Here is a 26,612-nt window from a genome sequence, read left to right as displayed (position 1 = left end):
CCATGAGACCCAAGTGGCACTGCTAAAGCTGAAAACAAGTGTGAGAAGTTCTTGACAACCACAAAGTGACAGACCAGTCTGTGCTACAATTCTGGCCTGGAGGATCTACAAGTCAAAGGGAGATTCCTGAATGAAAGCCTGATTGTGGCATGTGACACGGTCAGTACTGGGAAAGGGAAACATTTTTTAAAACACCCTAACAACTTTTTGAAGAAAAAAAAAGCCTCATTTATCCTATGTTTGGAAATAAGGAAAATAAAGAGAAAATGGGCTTAAAATCATATTGAAAACAAAGCTTTATAAATGTCCACTCCAAATCAAGTATCCTTGGTCTCTGCTGACGTAACACCCTCATGGAGGTAATCCCCAAGTCATTTCTGTGGTGTATCATGAGATGTGAGGTTAACAAGAATCTTTCAGAGTAAACAAGACCATGTACAACAAACATTGAGTAGGACATGTGATTCCTGCTAACTACCTCTAAGGCCCTAAAGTCAAGGTCACTACAAACATTTCAAAATGACATCACTATTATAGAAAATACTATTGAGTCATTTCTCCAGTTATCAAAAGGGGAGCGGGGAGGAGAGGATGGGAGAGTGGGGAATGACGGGGAGCATAAACAACAGCGTGGCATCTGGATTCCATCCGCTCAAGTCCACCAACAGTCGAGGCAAGACGATTCCATTTCAGCCGGTGCCAGCCCTTGGAGGATCCAGGAGCATGACCCCCCCAAAGAGTCTCTTCCATGACTTGTTCCAGAACGATTAATGAGCTGTAACTGAATTAGCAAGAGGAAATAAAGCCGGAATTTTATGTGGGAGCACATCTATCAGTGCTTACACCACTGCTATTAGTCTCCTTTGTACTTGTGGACAACTCAACTTAAAATTGTAGTATGCACCCCTCTTCATCTATTTGAAGTTAGGGGCAAAAAAAACACTAACAAGACACACTCCTCTCAAAAGGATTTTTTGTCCAAATATTAAAAAGGAAAAAATCTTGCAAATACGTTTTGGGATTTAACCAAGGACGCCTGAATAAACTACATGCATTGAAATGTTATTCAAAACATGGTAACATCAGCATGTTATGACTTCTTAATCTTCTCCCCATTTCTTCCAGGGCACCTGGAATCCTGGGCAAATCTTTTGGTTGCTCATCCAGTGGCATTGTTGGCATGTGCCCAATGTTACAGAAAGTATTTCACAGCAGTGGTGGAGAACGAATTGATCTCCTCAGACCTCTGCCCCTAAGATGCTGGAGAAACAGCAAAGCTAGCTCTTGACCTGGGATAAGGCTATATTTGAATATTAAATTCAAAATATTAAACTAGAAGAAAATGCAAATGCTGCCTCACCAACCCTGCCCTCCACTTTTAAGAGTATAAATACATGAAGACATCTGAAATCATTTTTCAACAATGAAAACCTGTGTGTGCACGTCTATGCACGTACGTGTGTGTGTGTGTGTGTGTGTGTGTGTGTGTGTGTGTGTGTGTGTGTGTGGTGTGTGTGTGTGTGTTTCTCCTCTAAATGGAACAGTCTCAAGATGAAATATGGAAGAGATCAAGGGGCTGGTTGCAAGGATGGGCTAGGAACTAATCCAAGGAGTATGTGGCCAGCCACAAGTGGTTGCAGGATCCAGAACAGTGCTGTCCGTTTCCAAGGCAGAGGTGCCATTATTCCCTGTAAATTTAATTTCTCTTAAAAACAAAAACAAAAAACAAAAGCCACTCAAGGAAAAGCCATGGTGGAGGAGGAGAGGGTGTCACGCAGCCGAGCGCCGACGGATCACAAAGAGCCCCCGCTGAAGCTGCCCCAGGTAGATCCTCATCTTCGTGCTGTCGCTTGTCTTCCGCACCCAGATCTGCATGACAAAGTGGGAGGGGAGAGAACAGCACCACCAGGTGAGACCAGGAGAACTGGGGGGAAGGGAAGCTGAAAGAACTAACTATAGCATGGCTCTAGAGATCAAACAGTCAGTGCCTCCCGTGACCTTAGGGAAGAAGATGCTGACGCACCCTGCAGTTTTTAGCCTCTCAAACACAAGGTGTGCTTCTTCACTGGTTGCTTGCCATATGCCTCTGTTTGTCCAAAGGACTCTCTAGTTCATAATATGCTAAACTTATATGAGTCAGAAAGCAGCAAACACTGGGTCTTCCTGGTTTTTTTTCTTCACACACACACACACACACACACACACACACACACACACACACACACACACACACACACACAGAGAGAGTATTCTTCATAGAACCCACTGAAAGGCAAATTCCTCCCCTCCTCTCCCTGCTGTATTCTGGGCTGGATAGGTGATGTCCCCTGAAGGCCTTTTCTTTACCTCATTTCTCCCAAAGAGTGGGAGAAATGAGCTTCTTAAGGCACATAGGTTAGAAACTTAGGTTGCTCATGTATCTACACAAACATCACTTTCATACACACTTGTCAGTTATTGTAGTTAAAAAAAAGATTCATTTCTCAATTCCATGTCCATTTCTAATCTAATGTAATTAATTAGCTGGTGTATAGCTGGTGTTTTAAAGTTAAGAATATTGGTAAAAGAAGGGGAAAAAACCTCTGAAGACTTCATAGGATTAGTAAGTAAATCGCTGGTCGAAGATCCACCAGGATCATTTTAAATGTCTGCTCTACAGTGACTAATTTGGCCATACTCCCACTACTTGTCACCTCCGCCCAACCTACCCAATGTCAAGGCACTAGAAGGCAACAGAGCTCCAATTTCACTTAATAATGGACTTTAAGAATGAGCTGGAGAAACTCCAGGAGTTGAGAAATGTCTCTCTGTTACCAGAGTTTCAGCTAGCACCGCACAAATGCACCAAAGCTCATTCCCTTCCGAAGACAAGCCTTTCCTTTATCATCCCCATTAGATGCTCTATGAAGTCAATAAAATGGGCAAGTATTTCATCTGCACAGTAAGACTGTCAGACTCACATTTCCGTTCTCCATCATCACCAAGAAAAGTCCCTGCAAGTGTTAAGACTAACATTGATTCTGTAGGCATCTGCCTTGCCTGGCACCCAGCAACCTGTAAACACTTGCATCATACTTCAAGATGTCAAAGTCTCATCAGCGGTTGTGCCAAAACTCCCTTTTACTGACACAGATCCCAACCTCCCTCAAACCTTAAGTCTTCATAAGCTGCCGTAGCCAAATAAACCCTCTCTAACAGGCAATCCACTAGTGAAGATCCTCTCCATTTAGCCAAGTGATCCTCATTAAGTGTCACTCAGTAAGCATTTATTAAGTGTCTACTATGTGCCAGGCCCTGTGCTAAGCACTGGGGATAGAAAAGGAGGTCAAAACCAGTCTTTGCCCTCAAGGAGCTTACAGTCCAACGAGGCAGACAATATTAAATAAGTATGTACAAACAAGCTGGGAAGAGGGGCTGGAAAAAGCTTCTTACAGAAGATGGGATTCTAGTCGGGGCTTAAAGGAAGCTAAGGCAGTCAGACGTCAGAGCAGTGGAGGGAGAGCGTTCCAGGCTTGGGGGACAGCCTGAAAGAATGCCTGGGAACGGAACGTCTTGTTCCTGGAAGTGCCAGTGTCACTGGAACGAACACGTAGCATGGAGTAAGGTGTAAAAAGACCGGAGAGCAAGGCGGTGGGGAGGGGGAAGGCTAGGTGATGAAGTGCTCTGAATGCCAAGTAAGGTCTCCTGTACTTGCTCCTGCGACAAGAGCCAATGAAGTTTATTTGGGATGGGGGGGTTGATTGTGTGACAATGATCAGACTCGCGCCTTGGGAGAATTACTTTAGTGGCTGAATGGAGGCTGAAGGGATCGGAGGACGGAGAGACTTGAGGCAGGCAGATGCACCACTCACACCCAGCAGCCTACCGCAATAATCCAGGTGTAAGGTGACGAAGGTCTACAACAGGATGGTGGCAGTGCCAGAGAAGAGAAGGAGGCATATTTGAGAGACGTTGCCAAGGTAAAATCATCAGACCTTGTCAACAGCTTGGATATAGGGGGATGAGAGACAGTGAGGACTCCTAGGTCTGGGGGGCGGGGAAGATGATGGTACCTTCTATACAGAAATGGAAGATAAAGGAAGGAGAGATTAAGGGGAAAGACACCAGGTTTTGTTTCGCTCCTCAGGTAAAATCCATTGCCTGGCCAATATGTGAATACTTTCCAGTTTGATAAGACCTGCCAAAGCTCATGACCTGGGATGGCTTTCAAGAAGGCAGACTTGCTTCCCCACCATAATGAGGTATTTATTAGAAGGGGAATGACTCTGGACACACTCGATACCATGTTTATTGAATGAAATACTTTCTAATGGTAAATGGTTTTTCTACCAACAGTCTCATTTACCTCAACTTTCTCTACGAGGTCATCTAAGTCTGGTCTTGAAATCTGTCAGATGGACAGAGCTATGTTTGGAAGGGGTGATTCCTTCCATTTACTCTGTATATTCCTTGTACCAACCTAGCTGTCCACTCAGAGAGAACCTCTGTTGTTTGAAGACCTTGAAGGGATCCTGAGCCCCAGGTGAACATAAATGATTTAGAGAGAACACCAGAACTGCTGAGTAAAAACCACCTCACAAACCAGGCACATTTAGAGGCATTTTCCATTCCAAAATGTGGGAGAATACAAAAAGCTTATGTCATTTCATAATCCAGTTTTTATTAGATTTCTCCTGCATTAGCATGAATCGGTAACACAGAGGAGAGAGATGTAAAAATCAATTTCATTGCAGACATATGTGCCCTGATAAAAGATCAAACCAAAGCAGCTTTTCAAGTTTTAAACTTTTTAAGCTACTAGCAATGCAAGTCACACAGGGGTTACCATCCTGCTGGTAACAGCTACAGTGAGAAAACTGACTTTCCTGATTGCCTTTTCATTCCAGTTTCGTTCTAATTAGACAACACACACAGCCAAGACAGACTGCAATGCAAGGTCTACGTGCCAGCGTCTGGGTTCTAAGAACTAAGGAAAGAAACAAGTACCTATATGTATGTACGTATGTATGTGTGTACACACACACACACACACACACACACACACACATACACACCCATCCACCCCCCTACCTCATTGGCACCAACGGAACTGATCACACAGCTGATCTTGGTGTTCTCTTTTGACTCCAGATAGATAGCTTGGCTCTTGTGGTACCTATCCAAAAAAAGAAAATATATGAATTAACATTTTTGTAAAAATGTGTCTAGAAGGCAACTTGGTTAATTTACAATGCCAGGATAAGTCTAGAACGCTCAGAACAACAGGAAGACTTGCATCCACAAACCAGATGGCTTCGGAGATTTTCCCCTCCCCCCCAATGCAATGCTAAAATGTTGATTTATAGCCCTGCTTCTCTGAGCCCGCAGGCTTTTGGTATCGTAGTGATCAAGCTTCCACTTGCCCGGCAACTTTCCAGTGAGTTTGGCTCTGCCTAAATGAGGAATTAATGAGGAGGCCAACTGGAAAGCCTCCGCTCCACAAGACTGTAACAAACAAGTTTCTCTCCCCATGCCCCCGCCCTCAACCTGCCAAGTCTTTTAAGTCGTCTGCCTACTCTACTCCAACCTGGACCTTTATGAGGACTCTGCAGTTCAAGAGCAAGGTCAAAGATCAGAAAGATACCGCAAGGCTCGGAAAGCTGGGACACGGCAGCCGCCAGGATCCAGGAGCAACTGCTGGTTTACATGTGTGAGAAACCTCCATTGAGCTAGCTCTGGCACAGCCCAGCCCAGAGGCTCTCTCGTTCATCCCCTCGTGGACAATCACCTTTCAACTGGCTCTGGTCACAAACATCACTTCTAACTAACCTTCAACCTCTGGTACAGCTATGCATCTTACCAAGCTTCACAAAGTGAGGAAAAGCCCTGCCTCGGTCATCTAATGGCACAGAAACAGAGCCAGAAAGGAGCTCCCAGATCATTTCATCTACCCCTCTTATTTCACAAAAGAAGACACGGCAAGAACTCGAGTTTTCCTGAGGCCAGTCCAGTGTTCTTGAAAGGTACATTATGGTGCCTACGCCAAGTAAGTGTGCTTATTGAAGAAAGTAATTTTCGGAAAGAAGCCGTTCCTAATCCTCTTACCTGCTCGTGCCTTCTCTCTGAGCTTGCCTTCCATATATTCTGTATATATTTTGCCTGACACTAGTCGTTTGTATGTTTTATCCCCTTTAGACTGTGAGCTCCTTGAGGACAGACTCTTTTGACCTTTCTTTGTATTCTTAGCACAGTGCCTTGCACACAGCAGGCCCTTAAAAAGTGTTTGTGAACTCATTGACTGACTGCAGGCACATCATTCCAATGACTCTTTATTTTGCTACCTAAGAGATTCAAACCAAAGACATGACCACTGTTTTCCTATCAGTTTACTAATGTCTTGTAAGGCAAGTATTTTATAAATGTCAAAACAAATGAGTCATTATTATTTTGCTTCTCTAGTGAAATGGGTTCTAATCAACTCCATTAAAAAGCAGACTCATAAAATGAACCTCAACTTCCAGACTGCTATTTAAAGTCTCAAAATAGTTTCAAAGGCCTGAGCCAGTGACTATACCAAGAGAGTCAGATGAACCACACCTAGTCCAGACAAGGAGGAGTCAATAAAACTGCTTATGGGACAGCCATGATGCTGAACCCCCACAAAGTCTCAAGCGTGTAACAAAAAGAGGACCAACTAATGACATTCTAAAGATGTACTCACTGAGGACAAAGCACATCTCTGATAGGGGATGGCCCACAAATCCCGCAGAAGCAATACAATTTCTTCAACCAACGGTCCATAACACAGTACAGAGGAAGACCCCCTATAATTCTATTTGGGAAAGTGTAAAAGTATAAGCAAAAGCCTACACAAATGAGTTATAAATGCTAAAATAATGCATATCTGTAACAAAACACCTTACAAGAGAGATACTTCTGAGCAAATAGTCACAAGTCTTCATGATACTATCATCAAAGCACTCTAGAAAGAGTTAGAAGTCCCTAAAATACTATGAGGATGGAAATAAAGCTACATGTCACAAAAGGTCTGCCTGACGGTCAAATCTGGAAAACTGCCAGTTAATTCTGAGGAAATGTCTTGGCCATGCTCCACCGTACTTGAACTATATATCCCAAGTAGACGACCACACTGAACTACCTAACGAGTATTCTGCTGACAATGAAAGGTGAACAAGAACAGCACCAACAACATGGTCTATCATCTCTATGAAGCAGCACCTGCCAGCTGACCTTGGGACCCTCCTCCCCTCCTCCACCCCCCCATCGCCACCATCTGAGAGACTGCCACAACAGGAAGCAGAGGTGTCAATTCCTACCATAATCACTAACAATACTGTACATGTTTCCATAAGGGAGGGCATAAGCTACCAAGGCTGGCACTATTCCAGAGAAATGATCACTTCAAGTCCCACAAGAGAGAGAGATTTCTTAAGGAACTTCCCAGGGGAAAAAAAAAATGAAAAATGACAGTCTCATCTGAAGTTTCTTTTTCAGTTCCTGTGAATTGATGAGCAAAAAAAAAGAACACAAAAGATTTAAAGCCCAGCCATAAGAGCTCAACGCTTCAGAACATGTAGGATAAGGACAGGTGAATTTGTGACTTTTTTCCCCAGTGATAGCTTTGCCCAACTTCCTGTATAAATTCATGTTCCCAAAAAACACTTTAAATTCTGCAGGAAGGCAGAGACAACCCAAGCAGCCGAATGGCCAAGCACTAAAATCCATGTAGTCCATGATCAGTGGTGACCGTGCCTGGACATTTTGTCTAGTTTAAGAGGCCAAGTGAAACTGGACCTGCCACCAAAAGAACCGGAGATCTCTTGGAATAGCATTACCTTTCTTTTTTATTTTTTTTTAAGAGAAAGGGGGCAAAGAAAGGCAAGTATTTCCATTTCTTATTCAACAAGTTTCCCTGTATTTCACAGAGAGAGAACTTCATACTACAGCTACAGAGCCTCAGAAAAGTGAGTGAATTTCTCACTGGCAATATTCCCTATTTGGGAAATAATAGCACCTCCTGTCAACCCAGGGGTTGACAGTTAGGCTTCAGCTAAGTGAGTTTCTTCATTTCTGGTGCATATTAACAGCTCCAGTTTTTAATACAATGGGGAGCGGGGGAAATGAGAAGCCTCCCACCCTGCTGATCTTTAAGCATCAACTACTTTAGAAAGGGATTCTTAATATGAATCAAAATGGCAACAACTGTTACAACAGGATATAAAGTGGTTAAGAGAAATGACCTGGGCAAAGAAGACAAAGGGATGCGAATCTTTAGCAAAGGAATGTTGTTCAATGACTGTTCATTCTAAAAAAGAGGTGCCACATGCTACTGGGAAATAAGAAATACAGGAAACGGGGTACAGAAGTCTATCCTGCCCTATAGGAAAATAGAAGGGGAAGGGGATAAGAGAAGGGGGGAGAGATAGAAGAGAGGACAGACTAGGAGAAGGGATATTCAGAATGCATGCCATCTTGGGGTGGGGGAAGGGGCGAGATGGGGTGAAAATTTGGAATTCAAAAACTTGTGGAAGTGCATGTTGAAAACTAAAAATAAATAAATTTATATTTTTTTAAAAAATTAAATTAAAAAAAAAGGTACCAGATCATAACCATTTCGTAGTCATGGAGACATGTTCTACCAGAAACACTGTTCTTTAAAGCCTATTATGGACCCAAATGATGGTAGAAAGATCAGAAAGTCAGAAAGGATGTAGTTGATTCTCTCAAATACACCTTGATTTCTGATGTAAGAGCGAGAAGGGCTAGGGGAGAACTTCAAGCAGCGGGATGATACCAGGGGCAAGTAACAAAAGCCTGGTGAGATATCGAGGCTCCACTTGTGAAAGAATCAGCAGCTATTTATATGAACACATACACATTATCAGCCAGGAGAGGGAAAAGCCTTGCCTTGCATCAGAGAAATATTCCGTTTTATGAAATCAAAGTTCAAGGGGTCAAAGAGGAAGAACACAGCATGCAGAGAAACAACTTCAGACCCAGCAGAAAGCAGCAAATTCAACTTTAATCCTGTTTTGGAAGTCCCATGCTTTCAAGGAGCTTATTTCTGAAGTAAGGAAGAAGGGAAAACACCATAAAATGGCTGTTGGGCTCAAAAGGCAATAACCCTTCCTGTGAGAAGAGTGGAATCACCCTGGAGTCTGTATGGTTAGGCCAGGGGAAAACTAGGCATTACTTCCAGTGACAACCTTGCCTGCACTGCTTTTTATCTGCACTTGGCACAGAGGGAGGGAGAGAGAAAGAGAGAGGAAGAGACAGACAGACAGGACCCATGAATTAGCACCATGAGACTTCTCTAATTAGGGGTGAAAGATGTAAGATGTGTCTTGTCATGTGAAGAGGACACTGTGAAATTCTTTTGGTTCTTCAGGCCAAGCCGGTCCAGGCTGACCACGGGATTCATGCCCAGACACATCAGAACCTGTCCTTAGGAATTCCCGGGTTTGCTTTTGGTTTCTTTCAGAAGATTCTGAGTTTTCTGATCATTTACCCTGATGACACACGTCATAAAGTCTTGGGATAAACTTGGGAGAAGGAAGACGCCAGACCAAGTGATCATCAACTGAAACACCACAGGACTGTGCCTCATATGTACATAAGATTTATCATTCTGGAAGATGGTTCTTATGTGTGGGTTTGCTCTTTAAAGGTTATTTGGTTTTCATGATTGGAAACATTTGTCATCTGCGTCTGCTCCACTGTCTGCAGGGCTGTACCGCTCTGCCACCTGGTGGCCAGAGTCCAGATATGCGTATTCATTACACAAAGAGGATGACGTGTTACCAGAGAAACCAAAGACTGGTCACTCACTGGACAATTAACTACAACTACTGGTGGATACCCTGTTTTATTTTGTCAACAAAGAAGCTAAAGGGACAAGGAAGGCACTGGCCCAGGGACCGGGGCCAGGGCAGGAAGAGCCAGCTGCCATAAGCCAGGCCAACACTGCCTGACCACGCCCTGTCCGTGACCTCTAAGCAACCCCCACTCCCACGGAACATGAGTCAGTCAAATGCCTGCTCCTGACACTGCTTCCAGAGACTAACTGCTCCTTTCAATGTGTTGCTGAATATCCTGTTTTCTTGCTACCAATTAGTGATGTTTGGGAATGGAAAAGGGACTTTACCAAGGCACATCCTATAAAAACAGAAATGGATGATCCCTGACCTTAAATATATTTATCTGGGGGCAGATAGGTGGTACAGAGGACAGAGCACTGGCCCTGGAGTCAGGAAGCCCGGAGTCCAAATCTAGACTCACTACTTGTGTGACCCTGGGCAAGTCACTTAACCCCAATGGCCTTGCCAAAAAACAAAACAAAACAATCCATACTTATCTGAAGCTGGTAAGGTTTTAAGCAGTACAACAGCGACTGCCCACAACAGAGCTCCCAGGTCTACGGTCTCCACTTACAGGCAGCTCTAGGGCAATGCTATCAAACAAACTGGAGCACTCCAAAGACACACAGAACAACTGTCTAATTCCTCCCTGCCCTGCCTCAATTCCTTTAGAGATTTCCCACCTTACAGCACTAGTGGGTTTTGTTGTTTTGTTTTGCTTTGTTTGTTTAACCACCACCTACCATCTTTTATCATAGTAGAGTTTGCCATCTTCTATGCGAGCTTCGAACCGTTGGGCAGGAGACTCCGCAGGTGTAGAAGGGAGATGCTCTGGAGAAGAGGGAGATGCTAAAAAACCAAACATGGTCAAAATTACTATGCGGGTCACCACATCACACGCTTACCTGAGGAGCATTTCACAACAAAAAACTTAAATCACAAGAGAATATCACATAAGATAAAAGGATAACTCATCTAATAGCCTTTGAAATAGAGCAAATGAAATTACCATACTGGTCCAAAAGGAGGCTGAACTCCCCCCCCCCAAATCTGGCTCAGATGAAATCTGAGTGAAGTCTGTAATTACACCTTATAAAGAAAATGACAATGAAAATGAAAAAGACAAAGGAAGCAGTGATGACAAAAATGAATAAGACGTTTAGTGGATCAAAAAAACCTTTTGTGGTAAATATATTTTTAATACAGTAATTTTGTATAACTGTACCGAAATATAGCTATTTTTACGGATACCTACAGATGCAGGCACACGTGTGCACACAGAAGCTTATCTTCCCCTTTCAAACAGGATCTAATTTTCGAGGTAGGGCCTTAATTGGGGGTGATCTATATTTAGATTAGTATGGTCTTTCAGAAAATGCACATGACTAGGCAGAGCTAGTTTCCATAGCAGGGGCATGGCTGAAGTAGCACTTTCGGCTGTCAAGCCCTCAAGTGGTCTAAAATACACTGCATACTGACTCATACAGGTCTGTCTCTACCCTGGCCCCCAACAATGATTTCAGAGATCCAGGTATGTTGTATAAGGAAAGGCAACCCACAAGACAGAAAATCTCCCACAGAGGAGTGTGAGGGGTGGATGTGGGACTTTTACTTCTTTTACTCAAATGGCGAGTTAGCACCTTAAAAAAAAACACTTGATTACCATAAAACTGAGTTGGAAGGGCCCTTAGGAATCATCTTCTTGAACACTCCCATAATGAAGCTGGGTTCCGGAAGCAACAGCAATCTTTACAAGGTGACAACCAAGGGCCAAAACACTGACAATTATATTCAACACTAACCTCCTGAAAGCTCATAATGCTGGGCATCTTGCTGCGCACACTAACCAGATGGGCACAGTGGTTGTGCACTTTACATCTTAGGTCTGCCATCTACAGAGCGGGGAGTCTCTTCCCACTCACTCACTCCTCAAATTCCAAGGATAAACAAGCTAAGGTTAAAAATGTCTGGAAGGAAGGAGAAGCCTCAAGTCTCCTCTTGGCTCTCACGATGGCTGCCTTTGTGCAGACTGAGAACAGGCTGTTATTTCAGAAAAATAAATGAATCAAGTAAGACAGCCCTACAACAAGCATTTACACATTTTTACCAAAGGATCAACAGGTAACAAATGCCAATCCCATCAGGCACTTACCTGGTCTCTTGGGTGATTTAAGCTGCAGGAAGAACAAAAAAAAATTAACTCCAGTAAAAATTTCCTCAGATATAACTTGTGGCATCAACTTGAGATATACTCAGATATAACTTGGGGTATGAAGCAAGTGAAACAAGCCATTTTCTCAAGGCTGAATGCTAATATTTCCCAAGAAACCCAATAGCAGTACTACCTTATTTAACGTTCTGAGGTCCTCCATGATCTGTTCATCTGTTAACAAATAGTTCAACTGGGGTGTTGAGAATTAAAGAAAAAACGTTGGTGCTGTGCCTCCCAAAGACACACAGAAATCTAGTTAATTAAGATGTTTAAAGTGTAACTCGCTGATTTTAGCAGAACTTATTTGAACATTTCTGATTCCCTAATCAATTCAACTTAATAAACATCTATTAGGTTTCTGCTACATGCAAAGTGCTATGCTACAACCAAAGGCTATAGAACCACAGACGTCACTGGTCTTCATCAAAAACGAAGGACAGAGCACCGGCCCTGAAGTCAGGAGGACCTCAGTTCACATCCAGCCTCAGACCAAACAGGAGACATTTACTAGCTATGTGCCCCTGGGCAAGTCACTTAACCCCAACTGCCTTTAAAAAAAAAAAAAAAAGCAGGGGCAGCTAGGTGGCAGAGCAGATAGAGCACAGGCAGACCTGAGTTCAAACCCAAGCTCACACACCTGACACTTATTAGCTATGTGACCCTGGGCAAGTCACTTAAAAAACAAAAACAAAAACAGGACAACCAGCCAACTTGATTACAAAAGCTTTGTGATGTAATTGAAACCTCTCATTTTAAGCTTCTTAACTCGTGCTTGACCTTTCACGGGCAAAGATCACAGACATATGACTCACTTCAAAGACTTTAAAGAGAACCCTCCCCACCCCCATTAGCTGCCCAAAATTTAAGAATCAATGCTGGCACTAAGAATAGAACTATGTCAACTCTCTACCCACAAGGCTTTTCAGAAAATTTTCCAAACCACAGTAAATGAAGATTAAGAAAGGCTCTTAACCTGGGGTCCATTAATTCTTTTTTTAAAAATGCTTTGTTAACTATATTTCAGTTTACTGGTTTACTTTGTAATCTTGTGTTTTATCTTATGCATTTAAAAACATGATTTTAGAGTCCACAGGCTTCACACCAGACTGCCAAAATAGGCTATGACACACAAAAGAAGTCAAGAACTGCTAATTTAGAAGTAAAAACACAAATGGTCAATTCTCGCTCCATGGAATCAATGTTTTAAATCTGTTCTTCAATTAGGTACTAACACTCCCTGTAAGGCAAATGTACACATAAGATGACATAAGACAAGGATTCAGCATAAAACATCTCTCAAGAAAGTAAACAAGGATATCAGGGGCCGGTTTCCTCCTCTTGTCTGGGATTGGAACTGGATCATTTGGCCTCCGCCTCAATTTTCTCGTCATGATGGGTTTTACTTCCATGGAATCTAAAGGAAAAAAATGGAAACAAAGAAGTCAAACTATTGCATGAAAGTGATGACAATTCCTAAAGGTTGAGCTTATAAAGTCTTCAAACCACTATCAAGATCACTTATCAATGGGTTGAGTCCAACCCTTACGTGCACTACAGATTTTGGCACAGACACGCTTATGAAATTTAAATTTAAAATGGGACCTACTCTCACATTACAGCATTGGCCATCCCTTTGTCTGTACCAAAGAAACCAGGGATTTGACTGTTCACCCTTCAAAATGGGCAAGTGAGTTTACCAACTGCTTTTAATGGCCACTGGCCAATAAATAATACGGAGGCTTTTATACCATATTTGTCTCCATTAATAAACTCAGGGTTTGTTTCTTTTTTCATTTATTTTTACAACCTTTTGTGGCTTCTTGACTATAGCAAATGCTACTTGCTGTTAAGAAGCCAAATTAGATTCCTCAATAAAGCCAGCCCATTATTATTCAAACAAAATACTGGAGGTGAAGCAGAGATGATGGCTTGCTGGAATTCAAATTTAGCCATGAAGGTTCATTCTGTTAAAGTAAAGAGGCAGCTCCTAGATTATATAATAAATACTATGCCATACAATGTCAAAGGACATTTACACAGCTGAAAACTGTTAGAACATGGTAGTTAGGTAAAGTGCATCTTTGCATTCATAAGGATAATGGGGATAAAACTGTAGGCCCTTATCTCTAGGTACAGGTGACAGGAAAATAAGTAACAAATAACACTCAAACCTTGCTTGTAAGATGACACTCAGAGAGTATGAGAAGTAACTAGGGGGAAGAGATCGTGTACTTTGAGACAACTAAACTAAGTGGGTTGGTTATATGCCAACTAGCTCCTATTGGAGTCCCCTGACTAAATTTTTAGAGTAGCATCAGTTTTTCAGCCATTATGTAATTCTGAAAAAATCTCTCTTTTGCTAGAAGCTGCTCGAGTGTATAACACTCAAATAGAAACCATATGATCTTTAACATTTCCTATATGACCCTAACGACACTGTGAATACTCACTGGCCTGGAAAAAAAAAAGCATCATGTGAGATCACCACCCCAAAAGGGTATCACAATCACATTCCTTCCATGAAGACATCAAAGGGTCTCCTAAGAAAGCGCCCTGATATACAGGTTTTGAAGGAAGGAGGAATCACCCTGTATTTGGTTTTGAAAGGTCTTCTTTCTGGATATCAAGTGGCTGATAGATGGCTAACATGGATTTGGGAGGTGGGAGGAAATAGAAAAGTCAAAAGAGAGAGCTGTTATAATGTACATGTTCCCAACTATTGTGGAAAAAAATTGACCTATAACACCACCAAAAAAATCACCCACATTTTACAGAACTCATTGTCTTTCCTCCAAACCCTCCCTTCTCCCTCTCTTCTGATATTACTATAAAAGTTACCACCACCTTACCAGGCTCACAAGCTAGGAGTAATCTCCAACTCTTCATTTCCCTTCAGTCCCCTGTACAGCCCCTCCTCTCCTATGCACCCAGGTGCAGGTCCTCATCGCTACAACAAAAACCTGCTGGTTGGTCTGCCTATCTCTCCCCACTTAACTTGATCTTCCTAAAATGCAGATTCAACCATGTCACCACCACCCCCACACACCTCCCCCGCCTCAATAAACTCCAAAGGCTGCCTACTATCCCCAGGACCAAACAGAAAACCCTTAGTCTCCTCTGATGAGCCACTATTCATCTCCTGCTCACAGAGCACTGGAATACCCAAGGCTCTGTCCCAGGCCTTCTATAGCTCTCGTGAGTTTAGTGACCTACAATTTATTTAACTACAAAGTTGACAAATCTAGATATCTAGCCCTCACCTCTCTCTTGAACTCCAGTCTCCTAACACCAACTTCCTGTTGGACATCTTCACCTGGATATCACAACAGCATCTCAAACTCAACTAACCAACATGGAATTCATATTTTCCTAAAAAGAAAAAAAAAGTCCCCTCCTTGCAATTTCCCTATTTCTGTTATAATTCCCATTAGCCAGGCTCACAACCTCAGAATGATTCTTCACTCCTGCATTCCTATCATCCAATCAACTGTCAGGTCTTGTCAATTCTATTTTTACAACATCTTTCCCTTCACACCACCTCTATCCTACCACAAGTCCTCATCGCCCCTCACGTAGACTATTCCAACAGCTTCCTAACTGGCCTCCCAACTTCCAGGCTCTCCCCAATCCAGCCATACTCCATCCACTGCCAAAACAATATTCTTAGAGTCTGACCATGTCACCCCCTCTTCTCAAAAATCTCTAGTGGCTCCCTTTTGGCATGTACGTGGCACAGTGGATGGAGTGCCAGGTCTGGAGTCAGGAAATCCTGAATTCAAACTCTTGCTAGCTGAGTGATGCTGGGCAAGTCACTTAACATCTGTTTGTCTCAGTTTCCCCATCTGTAAAAGAGGTAAACTAATAATAGCAAGTTGTTGTAAAGATCCAATGAAATTGTACTGCACTTAGCCCAGCACCTGGAACATAAGAAGTGCTATATAAATGTTAGTTATTTTCATCATTATTATTATTACCTCTAAAGTAAAATACAAATTCCTCAGCCTGCCATTTCAAGTTGTCTATAACCTGACTGCTACCCAGCTTTCCAGGGTTCATGTATTCTTTGCTGCAGTGAACTGGCCCACCAGCTGTTCCAAGCTCTACAGTCCATTATCGCCCCTTTGTGCATTTGCACTTACTACCTCCCATGCCTGGAATCTTCTTTGCCTCCACCTCTTCAGGCCCCCAGCCCAGGTGCTATCTCCACCTGAAACCTCTACAGATCTCCTCAGCTGTGGATGTCCTCTCTTCCTTTCCTAACATCACTCTGCCCTTCTCTCTGGCTGTGCTGCATCCCCCACAACGACGTGGGATTCCTGAGGTCCAGGGCTGCCTTGGTTTTGTCTTGGCGCTGTCAGAACCCAGCACACAATTTATATTTGTTCAACTGAATTAGGAAGACACTTAGTTAACCAGTGACAGTATGATAAAGGAGGCCTACCTCAGCAACTTTAAACCAAAGCTTTCAGATGCTTGAAAATCTCACACAAATAAAACAAAATGGAGAAAGTCTATACAGCCGAGATAAATAGGGATCTCTCAACTCACTAGATAGCCTCCTCTCCGGTCCCTCTGAAAGCCAGCTTTTATTCCCCAGGCTAGCTATTGAACAGGTTCCTCCTACTTCTTAAGACTCATTTTCAGCAGGAAAAAAAAAAACCAAACACATGGTACCGTAGAAAGAGTGCTGGCCTTGGGGCCAGAGGGGCTGAGCTTGAATCTCATTCTGCTCCTTATGGATTTTGGGACCCTGGGCAAAGTGCTTCCTGTCTCCGGGCCTCATCCCCTCCTCTGCAAATAGAGGGGGCCGGCCTAGCTGGACTCCACACTTCTTCAAGCTCCAACTCCACCTCCTTATTGCCCAATCTCTTCTGCTGTCTACGCCACACACCCCCCGTACACCTCTACAGCATAAGTCTTTGGATGGACATGTAACCCTCTACACTACCATCCCTTACTTACAGGAAAGCACACCTCTCTCTATTCATTCTGTCGAAGCTACCCAAACGTGATCTCCTCGTTGCCAAAGACCCCATCTCTCCCTCTGCCTATTTTGGGAAGCACCAGGCCCAACAACATGTAGGGTATGCAACAGCATCAGCATGGCTACTCCCGGGGCCAATGAGGGTGCCACACCAGCCCTAGACCAATGCCACAGCTCAGTGATGCTCAGCACGGGCCAGGGATTGAGACTGGAATCCGGGTGAACCCTGGGGTGGCTGTGAGATCCTGGCTTTCCCAAGGGCCCCCAATTGTGATGATAAATGCAATAACATAGATTAAATATCTGCAATGAAAAGAATGCAATATAAAGGAGGCAGGAGGTCAATGCAAAATGGCCTGATAATTAGGAAGACCCGAGTTCAAATCCCACCAAGCTGTGTGACCACAACCCAGTGTCTTAACCTCTCTGAGGCACACTTTCTTCATCTATAAAATGGGGATAACCATACCTTTCTGACAGTGTTATTAAGAGGATCAAACAAGATCAGGGAAAACACTCTATAAAAGCTCACAAATCTTAGCTCTACAATATTACCTAGAGGCTATGATCACAGAGAATTTACGTAGGAAACTGTGAGATAAAAGAGTCAAGATTACAAACATCCCAAATAACAAAGAACAGTTGACAATGAAAATGGACCCCCCCAAAAAATCCACAATGGAGCATGAAAGGAGTACTTAAAAAACAAGCTTTCACTAAAGGACCCCTGTTTCAATGGCTTTTACGTCTCTCAATTCACTTCCTTCCATACGGCATGAAAAGCCCACCTCACCTTTGTACATCTCCACCACAACACGCAGAACTCCCCAGAAAGCTTGGGGGGTCAATGTAGTCTGTGCTAAATATTCATCAAGGATACGTAAGGGGATCAACTCATCAAGGCCACACTTTAAGAGAGCAAGTCGGACCCCGGCAATTCAGCTTTCTAAGGCACATGTCATCTAAGCCAAGAGTCTCACCAGCTCCAAACCCCAGTTATTTCTGCAAAAAAGAGTCCTCTGTATTCACAAGTAAAGGCCTTCTTTTTAGGAAATCTCTCTTCTGGGCAGATCTCAGCAGAAGAACAAGGACGGCACTGGTCCATAAAGGTGAGACGAGTCACTCAATTACAGGCATGCAATCAGGCCTTCAATTCAATACCATAGCAGCACCATCTGTGGAAAAGCTAATTATCCTTCTAGCCCCAGTACCTTTATTTGTGACAATCAGTTATTACCTTGGCAGTGCCTCCCACACCAAGGGTACCAAATGGCTTGAGGAAAGAAATTGGTACTTTTAGTGTCCCTGCCTGGATTCAAATGCACCTCTGTAATCTATTTTATTGAGTAAAAAATGATGCCTCTCCAGTTGTCTTTTGTTTCCATTTGGACTCATCCTCTCAGTCACTGAGGATGCCCCATGACCCAGTTTGGAATCTGGCAGGAACTGCAGGAACTGCCCGGCCTGCCAATGCATCTCTCCCTCCGACAGTCCTGATGCCAAATCACAGGTAAGATGATAATCCTCTTCCCTGCAGATGGAAGGGGAGAGTCTATGAGCTGGCTGTATTTCCCACTTGCCTAATGAAATCACATGAACATCTGGTAGGTAGAGCAGAGAGCGATAACATATCAGTGCCAGCCTTAACCACAGGCAAAGAAAATGGCACAAGTTGAGAAACAGGCAGGCCAGCTGGGTAACTGATAGGGCCAGCACAGTTATCAGTCTAATTAAAAGAACATTCTAGCAAGTACAAAATAAGGCACTGCTGTTCAAAGCTCCCTCTCCAGACTACCCACACACAAGATATATTAGTGTGGGCTCTCTGAAAGGCATCTAGAGGAGTCATTTCTTTTGCAAAACCCTTTAGTAAGGAATCCATCACAGAACCAATTTTTCAAAGAGGCCCAACCACTCTGTACCTCTAACGTATTCTCTAGAGGTGGAATCAAGTTTGCGTAACTGAGACCGACAGTATATGGACAAAGTACAGTACGAGTCTTGGTATGGAGTCCCCAGGGGTACAAAGCTCTCAATTACTCATTTTGGTTTCAAAGTCAACCACAAAGACAGCAGTTGAGATGGTGTGGTCCTCGAGGAAGCCTATAAAAAAACAACAAAGCATTCATTCCCACATTCTGGCCAGCACTGCTAAAGAATGCCCTACAAGATGAAAGGCTTAGCACTTTGGCTGCTTAAACCAAACTGAAAACTCCAATCTTAACTTTTCTTGTAGGACTTGCAAAGTGAAACCACACCAAGCTCCAAGAAGCTAACTTCCAGCCAGCTCCTGCCCCACAGCATTCTAGGATTCAGCAGTGTGCAAGTGGCCACAGCCGGGAGTCGGCTCTTACTGCCTCTCACTTAAACTTGCTTACCCCCTGCTGAGTTCCCATATGTAGATTAATAAATCCTAGAAGGAGGAGGTACGAAGCTGGATCCAGGGCCAATTTAACTTTGCCACCTCCACAGACAATGTTCAGCTTCAGCTCCTTCTGCTGGAACAGCATTTTATTTTTTCAATTCATGAGAAAAGCCACGGGAAAAAGGGGGGGCCTAGTCTAGTCTGCCGACTAGACAGAAGTCACAGAAACCCAGGGTTAAAAGGGACTTCATTGTTCTTCAGTCATTTTCAGTCATACCTGACTTTGAGGAACTTAGGGAAAAAGGGTTAAGTGACTGGCCCAGAGTGACGCAGCTAGTTAAGTGTCTGAGGCTGGATTTGAACCCAGGAAAATGAGTCTTTCTGCCTCCAGGTACATCACTCTTTGCACTATGGTGCCCTCTAGTGCCCAGAAAAGGACCTTAGAGAACATCTAGTTCAACACTCATTGTTCAGATGCAAAAAAGTGACTAGACCAGAGTTAAGCCACAGCCAGGGTTGAATCTGCACTCAGGCCTTCTGACTCCCGATTTAATGTTCTTTATATAATACTGACTCCCATTTGGGCCCCTAAGGGAGATGGACTTCCTATACCATAGTCATAATAAAAGGAAAGGCTTTCCCAAGGCCGTGGGCTGACATGTCTACGAGGCACTTAGAAAATGGATCGATCATCTAGCCCAGGGGCTCGAAACCTGGGGTCCAGAAACTTGGTTTTTAGGGGGAGAAAAAACCCATAACATTCCGATAAGTATCAATATAATTGTTCTCCTCTATAACCCTACGTATTTTATGCACTTTAAAAGTATTACTCTGAACAGGAGTCCACAGCCCAAACAGGTCTGTGACACGAACAAGGTTAAGAATTCCTAGCTCTAATCCAAGGTCCTCATTTTACAGAGGAAGACAGTGAAGCACAGAGAAGACAAGTCATTTCCCCAAAGCCACACAGGTAGGTCAGGTCAGGAGAAATGGGATTTCAACCCAGGGCCTCGTACCCAAATGTAAAGTTCTTTGCAAGACACCGAGGATATATAAACACAGGAGAACGTCTGGCCTGCTTTTGGACAGTAATTCCGATGGTGGAACCTAAACATCACAAGGAAGAGGACACAAGGCAAACAAGCAATAAACTGCCAACAGGATCCCACCTCCCCTCCTGACCTCCTGTCAGCTCCATGGTCAGCTTCTCATTTTCAATCATCTTCTTTTTTTCCTCAAGCTCAGCAATCAGGTTCTCCTTTAGCTCCACCTTCTTATCCTCAAACTCCTTCACAGCAGCCTTCTTCTCCTTAATGTAATTTCTCTCCACCTGTTCTGTCTAGGGCGGGTGAAAGAGGAATAGGGGATGAGAGGAAGGCAGGAACGGCCCAAGTGCCAGCTCAAGGCCAGCTCTCACTGACAGAGCTGGTCCTCCGCTCCCATCTGGTTACAGGCCACCAGGCCGCCCGTCTGCCCGCAGGTCTGCCAGTTAAGATCACAACAGCAGCACACAGCTTTTGTTTACATTTGTGTCACATACTTTTTGAAACACATCTTTCACTGAACAGTTTCCCATACATCAATTCCCACAACCTATTTGTTTTCACCAGTGAGTAGGAAATAAAATGACCCAGATATTACAGAAGTTACTCAAAAAAGGATGAAGAACATACAACATGCTTTTTCACTCCAAAAAAAAAAATACTACTGTGAAGTTTATGGTCTTATTTTATGTAATTGAATGATTTTTGGTGACAGTTCTTAAGTTTACAATTTTTAAAAAACATCACATTTTTGGAAAAAGAAAAATAATTAAACATTTATATTCAAATTTAGTCCAAAACTGAACAATGAAAAGAAGCCAGGCTTCCTTTGATGATCTAGTAAAATAAGTTTAAGATAAATGGAAGAGAAATGACATTGGAATGAAAATCTCAGCATCTACAGAACTCGTTTCCCAATTGTGTAAAGGAAGAGAATCAGCAATCCAGGAACAAGGTCCTACCCGTGATGACAATAATCAGCTTACACTCTACGTGACACAGGGCTCAGCACTCGCACGTACATCATGCCAATACTAAGACCTTGTGCACCGGTCCCACAAGCAGCAAGGAGAAACAACACGGGGTGAAAAGAACAATTGCAGCAGTCTCTCCAATGGCCCTCAGCACCTCAGCTCTGAGTTACCCACAGAACTACTTTAAAAGCAAGGCTTGGTGGAGAACCAACATATCTGAATGACAGTCCGTTACAATTCAAAGCACATCACAATTCAAAGCAGATTCCAACTGTCTTCAAAATTGGGCAATTAAAACTGGAGAGCCACTCTCTTAATCCATTTTGATGATAAGCAAAGCCCACCAACCAGGAATAGAAAGGTGGAAGGACTAAAAGTGAGATCAAACATCCACCCGTCAATTCCATTTTAGTGAGGATGAAAGCTCGGTGTGTGAACTCTCTTTGCGTGACCCTACGATAACCTGCTGAGCAGACAGCAAAGGCTTCTAGAAAAGTCTGAAAGAACAAGCACCTGGTTTAGAAGAACAAAATGTCAGTCACAAAGAGAACTTGCATTTCTAGCAGGTCAATGGTACTTACTTCCAGCTGAAGGAAAAGTTCTGAAAGAGATAAAGCATACAATGAGATTTCAGCTTTGTCACCTTTCCAGGACAACATTAGGAATCGTTTAGAAAGAATAATTGCTTTTTGAAAGCATGATACACAAACCAAATGTTTTCATCCCAAATACATTCACAGGAGAGGGAAGCAATGCAAGAAAGAGTATGTGCTTCCATCTAAGAGGGACACTGTCCTAAACGGATGTGGCTACATTTACAGCAGTGCAGCCCCCACATCAATAACTCTCAAGACTGACACATTCTCCTGAAACTCTTTAATCAAGATGGAATCAGGGAGAAAGTGTAGCCAAGCCGCCAACTCAAGATTGGAAAAGGAAAGGGAGCCAATAACCACCACCTGGAAATCCTCCTAGGTGAGGAGGAGCAGAGGAGACTTGGCATTTCAGCACCTCACTTCCTAGGCACTGTGGCTCTTAGGCTTTGGGCCTCCTCACTGATCAGGTATGTGTGCACCCACATTAACATATGTTCAGAGTGATCATCACGTGGAGAATATGCCAGATTTAAAGTCAGAGGGCCTAGGCTTGAGTCCTGATTGTTATTTAATACCTGTATGACCTTCTCATGTAACCTCTCCGGGCCTAGTTTCCTCATCTGTAAAATAAAGGGATTGGACTACATCGGGGCTTCTTAAGCCAGGGTCTGCGAACTTAAATATTTTTTTAAATAAATATATTTCAATATAATTGCCTGTCGTAATTCTCTAAATTTTATGAAGTGAAAAACACTATTCTGAGGAGTTCACAGGCTTCACCATAGGCCAAAGGGGTCCACGACACAACCACGAAGGCTAAGAATCTTTGGACTGATGGGCTGACAGTCTCTTCCAGTGCCAAATCCTTCAGCTCCATTCCCTCCCAGCCTTGGCCTTCCCTCGCTGAAGACACCTAAGGGCCTCTAGTCTCTTCTCATGTGGCAGCCTCCACTCAGGATCTTGGTCCACTGAGCTCTGGAGGGCAATATGCCAAGGAAGCATGGGTGAGTTTAAGCAAGAAACGGGGAGCTCTTCCCTCTCTCTAACCAGACAGGAACATGATACAGGGAAGGGGAGGAGAAGAGAATCAACATTTATTAAGAGCCTACTATGTGCCAGGCACTGTACCATGCATGTAACAAAAATTCTCCTGCCCAATCTTCACAACCACTCTATAAGGTAGGTGCTAGTATCCTCATTCTTGTAACTATGAGCAAGTCATTTCTCTTCAAGAACATCACTTTGAAAGCAACTTCACTCACATTAAGATGAGCCTGTTTCCTCCTCTGCAAAGCCAGGAATTAGACTCAATGAGCTTAGAGGCACCTTCTGGTCCTGGGCCCTGGTTCCTATACCTGGATTAGAGGATCTCTAAATCCCACAAACACCTAGAAATCAGTCCCATTGTACCATCAGCCTCACTACCACACCACAAGTCTGAACTGTCAAATTTCTAAAGTTCAACTGTGTTCCTGGAAATTCACACTTACACAGCAAACTGACAATTAGCACTTTGGGTCATCTGGGTCTTCTTTCTTTGTTTTACCACCAAAGCAGGTGGCAATGAGCAAAAGGGAGATTTTTAAGGGTTCAGCCAACTACTGAGATACAGCAGTTCTTGCAATACCTGGTAATATCACTTGGAAACAAACAAAAAAAAAGTTTATTTACAGGGAAAAGATTTAAAGGAAAAGATTAGGAATTGGGGAAGGGAATTTGAAAAAAAGCACAACTGTATTAGGGCTCCTTCGTATTCATAAAATGCTTTCAGGAAATTTAAAATGCTACATATCAGTTCTCAGGGGCCCTCAAAATATTCCTAGGCAGTATTAAAGGTATAGTTACCATCAACCTCACTTTAGGAACAGAGAAATGAAGGAAAAAATTGTCTCAGTGACTCGTACCAGGTCCTACAATGAACCAATGGCAGCACCCCTGGATTTCCTAGTCTTTCACTTTGTTCACTACTAGCCAGGTAAGGTAACTGATACATACTCAGAAAATGTTAAGAGACAATACAGATTAAACAACTTATTAAGAACTTCGGGGCAGCTAGGTGGCGCAATGGATAGAGCTCTGGCCTTGGAGTCAGGAGGACCTGAGTTCAAATCTGGCCTGAGACACATGATACATACTAGCTGCACGATCCTGGGCAAGTCACTTAACCCTGATTGCCTTACCAACAGGCAAAAGAAAAAAAAAAAACTTCTACATCCATAGGGAACTTTGCCTCCTACAAACTTACAGTGCTAACTGTCTGTCTGAGTCAACTCATCTGGTCCTCACTTAATCATATGCTGCCACAAACCTCTCTTCTACTAAAGTCATTACTCAATGCATTTCTGAATGTCGGATCTCCCCAATTCATGGGCTGGGGCCAGGTGATCTAGTTCTCAGCATCCTCCACGGTGCCAAACAAAGAGCCCGCGCATACACTCTCACTCTCTCATACTCTCTCTCCCTTTCCACTGCATGAATTGGTGGTATGGAACAGACCAAGGACACTTTCCTGCTTCTCCAGATCCTTCCATTTTGAAAACATGGGAAGCCTAGGAAAGTGTGCTGCCCTTGAATCTCAACAGAGCAGGCAGAGGCTACCATGTAAGAAAGAAGTCACTCTAATCCCAGAACTAGGCTTTGGGATAACCTAAAAACCGATTCCATGTAAGCATCTATGACTGTATATTCACACCAGTAACATGATATTGGCCCAAAAGCCCTGGAGATTCCTCTCTCATGGGTAAGGGGAACAGCCCAAGAGCAAAGGGCCTCCCCAGCAGAAGCTCTCAGCCATGATTCCTTTTATCCTCCCCTCCCCAATCCAGGCCCATGGTCCCGAGCAGGCAGGTACACCTGGGATTTATTTTAAATGAAGGGCCAGAGCAGTTGTGTCAAACTAAAATAGAAACAAGGCCAGTAAACCATGGGTAGTAGATTGATTTAGAAAACCACATATTAATATTATCTAGGTTCTACTGGGGCAGTTAGGTGGTACAGTGAAAAAAGCACTAGGCTTGGAGTCAGGAAGACTCACATTCAAATCCAGCCCCAGACACTTTCTAGCTGTGTGGCCCTGGAAAAATCATTTAACTTCTGATTGCCTCCGTTTCCTCAACTGTAAAATGGATATAACAGCACCTACTTCAAAAGGTTTTTATGAGCATCAAATGAGAAAGTAATTGTAAAAGGGCTTGGTACAGTACCTGGCACACAGTAAGTGCTTAGTAAGTGTTATTATTCTATTCTATTATTTATTCTGTTAGATATTTCCCAAAAACATTTTATTCAGATGGCTGGAAGTGTTGTGGCCTCTTAATTGACCTCTCTGGTGCAAATGATTGGTTGGAGACCAAAAATTAATTCAAGAAAGGAAGATGGAGAACACTTCACTTTCATTAACATGTTCCAATTCCTTACCTGCATTTCGTATCCTTTCTTTGTATTGCTGGTCCAGTTTTTTCATCCTTTTCTGATATTCTTGCAATGTACCTGATGTAAATAATTTACAAAGTTTACTCTGAAGATCAACCTACTTTTACTTGTTGTGTGACTCTGGGCAAGTCACTTTGCCCCACTCGCAAAAATAAACGAATAAATATTTGCACTATCATACACTAAAAAATATACAGAAACTATTGTACAGAAAATGCTTACTGTGCAAGTTGGGTGATTAAGCATTTCAGTAGGGGAGGTGGGCCTTTCCAAATAAAATCCTTTTGTTTAATTCACACTTAAGTAGACTAGTCTACTGGTACTGATTTTTAGAATCCTTCATACAACTGCATTCAGCACAATAAACTGAATTCTACTCCTTTCGATTTAAATATGTACATTACATTTCAAAACCTAAATATGTAACTACACTAGTAACTCCCTCTGAATTATTCACTATGGAGCCAAATTCAAGTTGGATCTTTCTCAAAAGGTAAGTGGTTGAAGACAAACCAAAAAGCGTTTCTATTAAGGCAACTGCATCTGCGTGTTGATGTCACAAGCAAGAGATAATCAAAGTAGTATACTCAAATCTCACCTCTATAAACCGACAAGAGAAAAGAAGTAGCATTGCAGTTAATTCTGAACTCATTTGCATTTAGCTTAGAATGCACTAGGACTTTCCGAAAATGGCAGATTTACGTGCTTAGTGTTTCCCTCAGACTAATGGTAAGAGAGGCTGAGTACCCTACAGGACGGAAGGCCTTGGAGCAATGAAGCCCTGGAGCCCAGACTTGATGCAGACACACACTGCCCAACTGACCACGGACCAGTCATCTAACCTCGGTGCCCCAAGCAACTTGCTAGGGGCTACAAACTGCAGCTATGTTCCTGACCCCCATTAGTCGAGGGAGTTGTTACACTGGGAACACACCCACAACGAGGAAATCAAAAGACTAGACCAAAAAAATGTATATTATATCAAAAATATCAAAAAAATTTGCATCAGCTGAGTATGCAATACCAGAAGGAGTTTGTCCTCCAAAGGTGGGACAGGTGGCCCACAAAAAGCTAGGCCAGATTTAGAAGTTTTATGAAGAAATCAGCCATACCTGGTCAGAAACTTACAGCCTTACAAAGCGTACCCAA

At 43.1% G+C, this 26,612-nt stretch overlaps 1 protein-coding gene across 1 annotated transcript in view; it reads right to left on the bottom strand.

Moving 5' to 3' along the window:
• Positions 1 to 278: 278 nt before the first annotated feature.
• SUDS3 (SIN3A corepressor complex component SDS3) overlaps positions 279 to 26,612 on the bottom strand; it is a 39,969-nt gene continuing 13,635 nt past the window's right edge. Inside the window, 9 exon segments of the mRNA XM_021007925.2 lie at positions 279 to 1,869; positions 5,071 to 5,155; positions 10,601 to 10,706; positions 12,010 to 12,031; positions 12,203 to 12,264; positions 13,388 to 13,483; positions 20,601 to 20,757; positions 22,017 to 22,036; positions 25,449 to 25,520. Of these exon segments, the coding sequence (XP_020863584.1) occupies positions 1,771 to 1,869; positions 5,071 to 5,155; positions 10,601 to 10,706; positions 12,010 to 12,031; positions 12,203 to 12,264; positions 13,388 to 13,483; positions 20,601 to 20,757; positions 22,017 to 22,036; positions 25,449 to 25,520 (719 nt within the window). The 3' untranslated portion in view covers positions 279 to 1,770.

The sequence above is a fragment of the Phascolarctos cinereus genome, unplaced genomic scaffold (assembly GCF_003287225.1).
Source record: "Phascolarctos cinereus isolate Bilbo 61053 unplaced genomic scaffold, phaCin_HiC Scaffold_4;HRSCAF=312, whole genome shotgun sequence".
In the NCBI taxonomy this organism is placed as follows: Eukaryota; Metazoa; Chordata; class Mammalia; order Diprotodontia; family Phascolarctidae; genus Phascolarctos; species Phascolarctos cinereus.
The sequence above is the reverse complement of the archived record's forward strand: the minus strand, read 5'-3'. Positions and strand labels throughout refer to the sequence as shown.